General features: G+C 42.6%; 1 protein-coding gene across 3 annotated transcripts in view; it reads right to left on the reverse strand.

Moving 5' to 3' along the window:
• myo1b (myosin IB) overlaps positions 1 to 12426 on the reverse strand; it is a 276216-nt gene that overhangs the window by 14494 nt on the left and 249296 nt on the right. For all 3 annotated transcript variants that reach the window (XM_078551859.1, XM_078551858.1, XM_078551857.1), the window contains 4 exons: positions 11250 to 11324; positions 5622 to 5756; positions 3894 to 4000; positions 658 to 790 (listed from right to left, as the gene is read on the reverse strand). In XM_078551859.1, the coding sequence (XP_078407985.1) occupies positions 658 to 790; positions 3894 to 4000; positions 5622 to 5756; positions 11250 to 11324 (450 nt within the window). The remainder of the gene's footprint in view (positions 1 to 657; positions 791 to 3893; positions 4001 to 5621; positions 5757 to 11249; positions 11325 to 12426) is intronic.

A 12426-nucleotide genomic window follows, 5' to 3' on the forward strand; every position in this document is an offset into this window, starting at 1 on the left:
TTGAAATAGCTAATAGGTCTTGTTTCCCACACATACAGGAAGCTGCAGTTCTCTGGTATCCTCACTAACCCGCCCGTACATTGAATGCAGCACAGCCTGTTTCCAAACGTTATTTCTTCACTATTATGCATTCTTTTTTCAAAGGTTGCCGTTTTTGAGACACTGTACCCGTAGCTAAATGTGGACAATACATATCAGCATGCTTTTCAACCACTGGGATGGGGACACAACATGCGAATCCCATTCTGTCCTCACTCTACAATCCACAGGTCAATGTTCACTGATCAGGTAGAGGAAACTGATCTTTTTCTCTCTTGTAAACTGGAGATGCTGAGAACAATTGTTCAGCAGCAGTCCAAGTGAGATTAGCTAATTCATTCATTACAGGGTTGAACATGGAACTTTACTGCTCCATATCACTCATTGTTGAATCACATGCTGTATTTACCCATTACGTCACCAGGCAGCCTGTTTTTCTGGTTTAAGTTGTATCAAACTGTAAAGATTTTAGCCCAGAGTTTCCTCAGGGCTGTAGGGTTTACATTTACTTAAGTGAAGTTTCCGCCAAATTTTCAGTGAGATTATGGTGGGGGAGTGGAAACACCTCTGAGAAAATATCAGACCCACAAAAACACTATGAATCAAACTTCCTCTGACCTTGCCATTAGCTCGATTAATTTTGTTTACAACATCTGCCAGCAAAATCTTCTCTTCCACAGCACCAGTCAGCTTCTGGTATTTGGGATTCTTACTGATTTCCAGATAATCACCTTGGAAAGGCTGAGAAACACTGTAGAGGGAAAATTCCAGAATTGAAATTATAATGAATGAATCTTCTGTCATTTTATGTACCTACATCATCACATTGTTTTCATTTAACAGAACTCCAAATACCCCTGATCAGCATTTCAAAGTCTGGTAACTGAATCAAAGTACAGAGGGAACTGCTCAAGATCAACTTAAAATTAATCATGAACAGGAACATTTTCACATTAATGCCACTTTTTTTTTTAACTTCTGTTTCAGAAAACAAGTAACATTAAGGGAGCAGATATGATCACACAGCTCCACTATGAACAAACTAGACAGAACTAAAATTCTTCTGCAATCATCTGGCTGCCACCATTTAAAAAGGTTTAGCTTCATGGGAGTCAGGCAGGATGTGGTATCTCACTTGAATGGCAATTCTTCATGTGTGAGTAAAAGCAGTGACTGTGGTAGTCAATTTAGACACCCATTTCATATCATAACAACCTTTCCCATGGCCACACTTTTGTACTTTCCAACTGGGGTCACTGAATAGAGATCAGAGGCTGGAACTCTGGCCACCCCAGTTGAGATCAGGCAATTCAGAACAGACTGTGGATTGAACCTGGAACTGTCATAGTCTGTATGACTGGACAGTGCAGTCACCACTAAAGTTAGGTGGAACTTGCAGCCATTATGTCTGGGGTACAGATATTTACCTCTTTGTAGATGAAAGTCCCGGGTGAAAACGCCATAAGAAGCCAATGGTTTTATCCATAAGGGAATTGACACAAAAGTAAACAAGTGATGTTGAAGTTGTACAGTTATTAATAAGGCCGAAGTTCGAATACTATGTGGAGCTGTGGGCACTCGGTTATGGGAATGCAATTGAATTCATAGAAATGAAACAATGAAGATCAATGGAATGATATCAGCAGGGAGGGGCTGTAATTTTGAAGAAAGGATCAAAAAATAGGTTACTTTTAACTGAAACAAAGAAGAGGAAGGGGGAGATGTAATAAAGGTTGATCTTGACAGTAAGTGGTGAAAGATTGTTTCCAAGGGTTTGTGAAACAATAACAAGGGGCCAAGGGCTCAGGATTATCACTAAAAGACCAAAGGAGGAAGTTAAAAGAAGTTATTCTTCACATTGAGGGCTATTAGATGAGGAATGGCTCATCATAAATGGTCAATGAAGCATAAATATAACAGCAGTTGAGGGGGATTTAGATAAATATTTGAAATAATAAATATTTGAAAAAGAATATGAGGAAAGAGCGGTGAAATGGGATTGAAGTAGACAGCTCCTGTTATAGAACTAGCACCAGCTCAAGTGCAGTAGGCGAATGATCTCCTTCTGTTCTATAATTTCTAAGAATAGACTTAAAGAGGACACAGACAGGCTAGTGGAATGGACAGACATGTGGCAGATGAAATTTAATGCAGAGAAGTGTAAAATGATACATTTTGGTAGCAAAAATGAGGAGAGGCAATATTAAGGAAAGGATACAATTCTAAAGGTGGTACAGAAGCAAACAGACCTGGAGGTATGTGTACAAATTGCTGAAAGTGACATGGCAAGTTGAGAAAGCGGTTAATAAAACATACGGGATTCCGGACTTAATAAATAGTGGCCTAGAGTACAAAAGCAGGGAAGTTATGATCAACTTTTATGAAACACTGGTTCAGCCTCAACTAGAATATTGTGTCCAATTTTGGGCACCATACTTTAGGAAGAATGTGAAGGTTTTAGAGAGGGTGCAGAAAAGATTTACAAGAACCGTTCCAGGGATGAGGGACTTTAGTTAAGTGGATAGATTGGAGAAGCTGGAGCCATTCTCCTGAGTGAGGAGAAGATCAAGAGGAGATGTGATAGAGGCGTTCAAAATCATGAGGGATCTGGACGGAGTAGTTTGAGAGAAATTGTTCCCACTGGTGGAAGGGTAGAGAACCAGAGGACACCAAATTAAAGTTAATGGCGAAAGAATCAAATGTGACATGAGATCAATTTTTTCATCGAGCATTACGTTAGGATAGGATCTGAACTGCCTGAGAATCTTGTCGAGGTACAGTCAATCATGGCTTTCAAAAAGGAACTGGATAATTATCTGGAGAGAAAACATTTGCAGGGCTATGGGGAAAGGGCAGGGAAGTAGGACTCACTGAGTTGTTCTCAGAGAGCTAGCACAGATACAATGGGCCAAATGGCCTCCTTCTGTACTGTAACCATTCTATGTCATGTCTCAAGTTACCCATATACCATATCTAAAATTTTGTTTTCTGAAAGAAATCTCTCTCATTTGGATTTGAATGAATCAATAGTATTTGTTGGGAATCTCTATGCTCACTTTTGGTTTTCAATCTATAAAAGCAGGATAAACTTGATTGTAATGAGCTATTTCCTGACATCTCTCTTGACACAAAGGCTTAAAACAAATTCTGTTTTCTTCTCGAAAGAAATAGCAATTCTTAAGCCAAAACAGCCAGGCCCTCTGATGGGAGGGAGGTCCTTCTTCAATAGTCCTGGCTCCTGTGGACAGATGCCCAGGAAGTGCTATAAATAACCCCTTTATATAAATGGAATTAACATCTGGCTAGGTGGAACAGGGCTCAAGAGAAACTTTACGGCCCAGTGATCATATTTGACCTTGCAAAGTCTAAATGCTTTTTTGGAAATCATCCCCATTGTTTTTTGTTGTGAACGCACTTGGATAATCATTCACCAAAATCAAACTGCCAACATTAAAGAGCCAAAGCTGATGATCACTTTTAAAAAAAAACTGTAATCCTCATCTTGTATTTCATATATAGTTCATGCTTCTATGCAATCATCGTAATTCTTTTTCAATACAGTACGCAAGTTATACCTGAAGGAGAAAGGCTATAAAGTTCCTCAAATTCTCTATGCATGATCATTAGTGAGTTAATCATTACCTTTGTTTTGGAAAAAAAATGTGTATATCAGCAGATGTCAAAGGAGATTTATAAGGATTTCATCAGTCCCACAGAAACAATATAAATGGTACAACACATTGAAATGCATTAGCATTCATCAGTACCAGGGCATAAATCATTATTTTTAAAGTTTTAAAGCATTGTGCTTTTGAAGGATACTTCACAATGTATCCAGCACTATTGATAATTACCTGTTGGCATACAATGCCTTTTTATCCTTGAATAGTTCACTCGCCTCAAGCTTCTCTTCGAAAATAGCTCTCTTTTGTGCTGTGAATTGATCCCTGTACTTCTTGCACTGCAAGTAAAGCACAACAGTTTGTACTAAATTCAAAATAAAATCCCCTTTTCCTTTTAGCAATGTAAAGCCAAGAGGAAGCAACACTCTCCAGGTTTAGATTGTAGGTCGTCCAACAAATCATGTGAGCTTATGTTACTTCAACATTAGTTAATGGTTCTTTAAAGCTGAACGGTACTGCAATGTTTGTTACAAATGAGCGAAGGTGAATTGCTTATCCCTAAAAAAGCCACTGGCCTTTCAATTTGTTATTTCTGTCACTCAGAAGACCAACTGAGTCAAGGTCATCCATTTGAAATGCCTGATAATTTTTGCTATCCTTTCTGATGGCTTTCTGTACAATGTCTTGCAAGAAAACTACTACTTGGAGCGTTCTAGAACATGAGATAAATTCACCCAGTCCCAGAATGGGAAACTCAGTCCAGCTAATTATTGGAAACAATGGGCTGAAACTTCCGGACTTGAAAATTTTCATGCTTCGGAACCTTTTTGGATCTAGGCCCTGTTCACAGCAACAGCAGGACATAATGCACAACCATACATGAGCTGGCCAATTAAGGATCCACTGCAGGGAATAACATCCAATTAGGCAAGGCGGGCAAGTTCTGAGGGTCAGCGGGGGTGGGGAGATACAGCACGGCCGGCAGTCTTCACAGTGTCACCAGTCAGAGTGTTACTGAGAAGGAAGCAGAGGGATTGTCGTCAGTGACACAATGGAGGCTCTATCATTGTCAACGGATCGTCTGGCAATGTATCAATCACAGGACTATTGGAGAAATCAGTCTCCAGATTGTCAAGCTATGGCAAGCCTTTGACATGGGAAGGCATCAGCTCCGCCACCTCTTGTGGTAAACACTAAAAAGCTTTGAAATTTCACACGGTTCTGACCTCCTCTGAACGGTCAAGGCGTGACACCACAAGGATCCTGGGTGCCACTGGCTGACTTGAGTTGGGGAAAAAAAGCTGAAAATTGATCCCTTAACTACCTTAATTGGCTTCTCGCCACAGATGTGTGGGTTGCCAGAATCGGATCCATCCTGCCCGTAAGAGCAGCCAGAGACAAGAACTCATTGGCAAATTGGCTGGATGCATTTTTTCCTAAATTTCCTTCCCCCTCCCACACCTCAGCCCCTCCAAACCTGTCTCTAAAGGTCTGGGAAATGTCCCCCAATGAGCCGGGAGAGGATATGAGCGTCACAAGCAATCCTTAACCTGTCCTCAGTAAGCATTAATGTGTGCGCACTTTCCGGTAGAAATCACAGACCATTAGTCACAGCACTGACTACTTCTCCTATTCCCTAGCTCAGGGATGCTCAGACTAAATATGGTGTCCCATCCATCATTCCCTAGCCAATGAAGTGGGTAACTACTTCCAGGTCTCTGCAAGGCTGTCCTTCAGATACTATTAGGTGTTTTTCTTGCCATTTTAGAAAAATGCCCATTTCTGAGCCTCATTTGAGAGAACAGTTCTGAGTTCAGGAATTTGCACTACCAGAAATTGGGAATAGAAAATATGTGAGGGATGGGGTGGGGAGGGAATGGCAAATGAGGGAAGAAAATGTGGACTGATGAACCTGTATTTAATTGTAAATATGTGATAAAATCTTATTTTGCTTTCTACCCTCCATAGGTGGAAGATCCTCTTCAGCTCAGTGTGTGTATTGTCCAGGAAGAGGTACGGTTGTGCAGGCCAAGTCGTCTCTGTGGGGGACATTGAAGGCAGCTTCTTCTTCAGTTCCAAGAAATACTTTTGCATCTAGTTTAAAGTAAAGCAATGCATTACATTCAGTTCTGTTAAAAATGAGAGGTTATAATGGGATTGTTGTGTTTCAGAACTTTAATTTAGAGTAAAATGGAGGAATGAAGGGGGTTGTTCTGACCTGTTCTGAATTCTGTCCGACAACAAGCCTGGGTGGTTTGGCTGTTAAAGGGGTTGCCCAGGCTGTCTTACCATTATCAATGACCAAAGCAGCTGTCCTGACAGTCTCCAAGTCCCAGGAAGGGGTTAGGAATTTCAGGTTTTGTAAATGGTTATACTTTAAACTGTCTGTTTAATTCCAATATAGAATGAAGTTAGAGGATAGCTAATGAGCATTTATTTTTATTTATTCATTCACTGGATGTGGGCTTCGCTGGCTGGGCCAGCATTTATTGCCCATCCCTAGTTGCCCTTGGGCAGATGGTAGTAAGCTACCTTCTTGAACCACTGCAGTCCATGTGTTGTAGGTACACCGACAGTACTGTTAGGAAGGAAGTTCCAGGATTTTGACCCAGTGACAATGAAGGAATGGTGATAAATTTCCAAGTCAGGATGGTGAGTGACTTGGAGGGGACCTTCAGGTGGTGATGTTCCCATCTATCTGTCGCCCTTGTCCTTCTAGGTGGTAGCGGTTGCGGGTTTGGAAGGTGCTGTCTAATAAGCCTTAGTGAATTCCTGCAGTGCACCTTGCAGATGGTTCTTACTGCTGCTACTGTGCATCGGTGGTGGAGGGAGTGAATGTTTGTGGATGTTGTGCCAATTAAGCGGACTGCTTTGTCCTGGACGGTGTGCAGCTTCTTCAGTGTTGTAGGAGCTGCATTCATCCAGGCAAGTGGGGAGTATTCCATCACACTCCTGATTTGTGCCTTGTAGATGGTGGACTGGCTTTGGGGAGTCAGATGATGAGTTACTCATCACACGATTCCTAGCCTCTGACCTGCTCTTGTAGCCACAGTATTTATATAGCTAGTTCAGTTCAGTTTCTGGTCAATGGTAACATTCAGTATGTTGATAGTGGGGGATTCAGTGATGGTAATGACACTGAACATCAAGGAGCAATGGTTTGATTCTCTCTTGTTGGAGATGATCATTGCCTGACACTTGTGTGGCGCGAATGTTACTTGCCACTTGTCAGCCCAAACCTGGATATTGTCCTGGTCTTGCTGCATTTGGACATGGACTGTTTCAGTATCTGAGGAATCACGAATGGTGCTGAACACTGTTCGCTGATGATTGTACATCCCCACTTCTGACCTTACGATGGAAGGAAGGTCATTGATGGAGCAGCTGAAGATGGCTGGGCCTAGGACACTACCCTGAGAGATTCCTGCAGTTATGTCCTGAAGCTGAGATGACTGATCCCCAACAACCACAACCATCTTCCTTTGTGCTAGGTATGACTCCAACCAGTGGAGGGTTTTTCCCCGATACTCATTGACTCCAGTTTTGCTAGGGCTCCTTGATGCCACACTTGGTCAAATGCTGACTTGATGTCAAGGGCAGTCACTCTCACCTCGGGAGTTCAGTTCTTTTGTACAAGTTTGAACTAAGGCTGTAATGAGGTCAGGAGCTGAGTAGCCCTGGCGGAACCCAAACTGGACATCAGTGAGCAGGTTACTGCTAAGCAAGTGCCGCTTGATAGCACTGTTGATGACCCCTTCTATTACTTTACTGATGATGGAGAGTAGACTGATAGGGCGGTAATTGGCCGGATTTGTCCTGTTTTTTTATGTACAGGACATACCTGGGCAATTTAGGTAGATGCCAGTGTTGTAGTTGTACTGGAACTTGGCTAGGGGCGCAGCAAGTTCTGGAGCACAAGTCTTCAGTACTATTACCGGAATGTTATCAGGGCCCATAGTCTTTGCAGTATCCAGTACCTTCAGCGTTTCTTGATATCATGTGGAGTGAATCGAATTGGCTGAAGACTGGCATCTGTGATGCTGGGGACCTCCAGAAGCCGAGATGGATCATCTACTCGGCATGTCTGGCTGAAGATTGTTGCGAATGCTTCAGCCTTATCTTTTGCACTGCTGTGCTGGGCTCCTCCATCATTGAGGATGGGGATATTTGTGCAGCCTCCGCCTCCAATGAGTTTTCTAATTGTCCACCACCATTCATGACTGGATGCGGCAGGACTGCAGAGCTTAGATCTGATCCGTTGGTTGTGGGGTCGCTTAGCTCCGTCTATCACTTGCTGCTTATGCAGTTTGGCATGCAAGTAGTCCTGTTTTATAGCTTCACCAGGTTGACATCTCATTTTTAGGAATACTTGGTGCTGCTCCTGGCATGCCCTTCTGCACTCTTCATTGAACCAGGGTTGCTCCCCTGGCTTGATGGTAATGGTAGAGTGGGAGATATGCCAGGCCATGAGGTTACAGATTGTGTTCGAGTACAATTCTGCTGCTGCTGATGGCTCACAGCACCTCATGGATGCCGAGTCTTGAGTTGCTAGATCTGTTCGAAATCTATCCCATTTAGCACAGCGGTAGTGTCACACAACACGATGGAGGTGAAGGTGGGACTTTGTCTGCACAATGACTGTGTGGTGGACACTCCTACCAATACTGTCATGGACAGATGCAAGTGCGACAGGCAGGTTGATGAGGATGAGGTCAAGTATGTTTTTCCCTCTTGTTGGTTCTCTCACCACCTACTGCAGACCCAGTCTAGCAGCTATGTCATTTAGGACTTGGCCAGCTCGGTCAGTTGTGGTGCTACCGAGCCACATTGAAGTCCCCCACCCAGAGAACATTCTGCATCCTTGCCACCCTCAGTGCTTCCTCCAAGTGATGTTCAACATGGAGGAGCACTGATTCATCAGCTGAGGGAGGGCAGTACGTGGTAATCAGCAGGAGGTTTCCTTGCCCATGTTTGACCTGATGTCATGAGACTTCATGGGGTCCGGAGTCGATGTTGAGGACTTCCAGGGCAACTCCCTCCCAACTGTATACCACTGTGCTGCCACCTCTTCTGGGTTTGTCCTGCCAGTGGGACGGGACATACCCAGGGATGGTGATAGTAGAGTCTGGGACATTATCTGTAAGGTATGATTCCGTGAGGATGACTATGTCAGGCTGTTGCTTGACTGGTCTGTGAGACAGTTCTCCCAATTTTGGCACTGGCCTCCAGATGTTAGTAAGGAGGACTTTGCAGGGTCGACAGGGCTGTGATTGCCGTTGTCGTTTCCGGTGCCTAGTTGATGCCGGGTAGTCCATCCAGCTTCATTCCTTTTTTGTATCTTTGTAGCGGTTTGTTACAACTGAGTGGCTTGCTAGGCCATTTCATGGGGCATTTAAGAGTCAACAACATTGCTGTGGGCCTGGAGTCACATGTAGGCCAAACTAGGTAAGGACGACAGATCTCCTTCCCTAAAGGACATTAGTGAACCAGATGGGCTTTTACAACAATCGACAATGGTCATCATTGGACTTTTAACTACAGATTTTTATTGAGTTCAAATTCGTGGCGGGATTCAAACCCGGGTCCTCAGTGCATTGCCTGGATCTCTGGATTACTAGTCCAACGACAATACCACTACGCCATCACCTCCCCTGTATCTGTCCAGATACAAGGCTCATGTGATTCATGTTGCCATGGAGGCGGGCTTTGACAGGAGAAGAGCCATTCAGGTTGCAGATTTTCCCTAAATATCACTGAACCTCACAGACAGAGTCAGTCAGTAAGAGAGCAGAGAGGTGGAAGCAGCAAATCTCTATTGTTCACCACATAAAATGTTGGTGGGAGCTTGTGCTCAGATTGAAGAGATCAAGGTAACAAGGGTTTAAATGAAGCTGGGAAGATTCACCTGGCTTTGGCTAGAGGGAGAGATCTCCAGGGTAACCCACACCATGAAAGTTAGTTTGGGGATATGAAGTTATTGGCTGGGAAAAGACAAAGGAGCTGAGAACAACTTTGGAATGGCTCCTGGAGAATGGAATGGTCTACTTGAGGGACAGAGTAAAGAATAACCATAGAGGGAGATTTTTGGCCATTTTAAATGTTAAATGGAGGAGCTTTTCTGTAGTTTAGAGTATAATTTGCCTACTTAAATAGTGCTGCTTTTAGTTTGTATGTTACCATAACGTCTTAAACTTGAAATCTGGTTGTGCAATCCTTTCAGCCATTTAAAGTTATTGGTATCTACAGGGATCATAAAAGTACAAAATTGACAAGGCAAGTCAAGATTAGTAACCATTTTCTTCAAGGTCACAGCTTGTGCACATACCATTTGGACCAGTTCTAAAACAGAAAACAAGTAATGGAAAACCAATCTCATTACCAGCGCTACAATACTTTGCTTCACACAACAGCACTGGAATTGGAAATGGTTGACACATTTGATGGGCTGCAAAGAAAAAACGCTTTTGCTTTAGGACTCAATACAGCCTAGGAGGCAGTCATCCAGATGAAGTTGAGTCATTCTATCTTCCAGAGTTGTAGCTGGTGTTCCAATCTTCTACAATATTAGGACTGGAGGAACACTTCAGTTCCTCTGCCCTTCTTCTCCTCCTCTCTCCTCATCTTCCCCTTACCCTAAAGGTTGAAAACTTGGAACTTCAGCTCTTAAAGTCCCTGGATCTGGAGGATGATCCTAGATTGGACAAAATCCAATATTCTGGAATAATCATTTCCCCTCCACCACACCCCAGAATTTTTAAAAGCTGAAGTTGAAATTGGATTTTTGCATACGTGCAAAGAAGAAAGAAAGTGGCAAAGACTTTGTGGGCCTTTTTTGGCCTATGGCTCTCCCCTTGGAGAGCCATGGCCTAAGCAACAATCACTGCACATTAAAGTCATTCTTCATCATTGAAAGCCTCAGATTTGTGAAGGGGCTGTTATTGCATCTCTAATACACTCCAAAATCAATGTTTTAGTTTTTTTTTCTTGCTGTATTAAGAGGGAACCAAATTTTTGGTGGAAAATACTTGGTTGAAATAAAGCTTATTTTGTCTTACCAAGTATCCACCTGAGTGGGCACAAAGAACCTCAGTTTAACATCTCCACCTGACAATGCAAAGTGTCAGTTTACATTTTAAACTGAAATCTGCTTTGGAGTTCAATCATACAACCTCCTAACCTTGAGGGGAGTGTGCTACCAATCTAGTGAGATGGACATAACAAGTGGCATCATATATGACCAATACCTGTCTGGCATCAGAAACAATAGTTTTGGGACTTGGAGTTGTGTTCTAACCACATTAAGAGGGGCTTTTGGTGGCATGTTTGTGTCTGCAGGTACCCCTGAGCAAATGTGTGATTATCTGTTAAGACAGTATAGCTAAGAGTTGCGTAATCCAATTGATTAGATTAGTTTAACCTCTAGATGATAAAATTAAAATAGCACTTATCTCCACAGTTGTTCATTGTCCAGAATTGATATAAATCATTGCATCTAATTATGGCATGTATTTACCATGTATTGGACGCCATCAGTATGATTTCAAACTCATTCTAAGTTGTACAACTATTAGAGAACTATGAACTTACAATTCTTTGAACGATAAATTCATAGATCTTCCTTCCTGCGTTTGCACGGAAGAATTTTCTATATTCACGGCGAACCTGAAGAAAAACAGGAAGGAAGGAGCAGACATTTAACACAGGTAATTCTTCTCTGAATAGTCATACGGACTTGAAATATCAACTGTGTTTTTCTCTCTCCATAGATGCTGCCAGACCTGCTGAGCTTTTCAAGCATTTTGTGTTCCAATTCTTCAATTGCTTTGTTGAAAATTACCATTATAATTGGATCACAAGAACAGTCTCTACATAGAATCTGCAGAATCTACAACTGTCAGAAACCGTTAAGAACTTGAATTCAGAAATCACACTAAATAACATTTAGGAATCTTAAATTTGAATTAATTTGACAGAGAATACACTGAAGACACAAGAAAACAATGTTAATCAATCAATAAAACCGGTCAACAAAACCTTTGATGAACAAAAACATGCACATAATCTGCAAATGGAAATGTTAGTAATGGATTAGGAACCAACAGCAGATTAGTAGTACTAATTTTCAGAACTTCTTCAAAAATAGTGGGCTCTCAGATTAATAACTTCAGTCATACTGTTGAAGGGATAGTTATTCTGTTCTTGATAACATAAATTTAAAAGTTTTTAATAACATTTTGTTTAGGGTCTGGATGATTTGAGAACAATCCATAAAGTCAGAAGTTGAGTCAAGGGCCTTGCAGCTTTGATGACATACCTTGTAGTGTTAACATCCAGCCTTTTATGGCGCTTTAGACTGTTGTGCCCTTTACTTCCTTGAGGGGCATTCTTTGTTTATGTCAGATGCATTTGGATCATGTGGGATTCCAGGAATAAATTCCAAACTGCCTGGCTTATCTTGGGTCAGGACTTTCCATTCGTCGGGTGGGCTCAGCGGGAACGGGCAGGGGCGGCCACGGAGCCGACTGCTGCCCGCGATTGGCTCCGAACCGCGATTTCACGCAGACGGGCCAATTAAGGCCCGCCCTGCTTGGATCGCGAGCGGGCTACCTGTGTGGGCGGGGGGAGGAGGGAGAGTCGGGTCCAGCACACAGTTCGCACATGTGCGCAAAAGAGTGCTTCAATCTCCATGAGGCTGCCTCAAGGAGATTGAAGTGCTTTTTTAAAAAAATAGATAAGGACATTAAAAATTTAATGAAACGTCCCC

This window comes from Cetorhinus maximus, chromosome 11 (genome assembly GCF_964194155.1).
Source record: "Cetorhinus maximus chromosome 11, sCetMax3.hap1.1, whole genome shotgun sequence".
Lineage (NCBI taxonomy): Eukaryota > Metazoa > Chordata > Chondrichthyes > Lamniformes > Cetorhinidae > Cetorhinus > Cetorhinus maximus.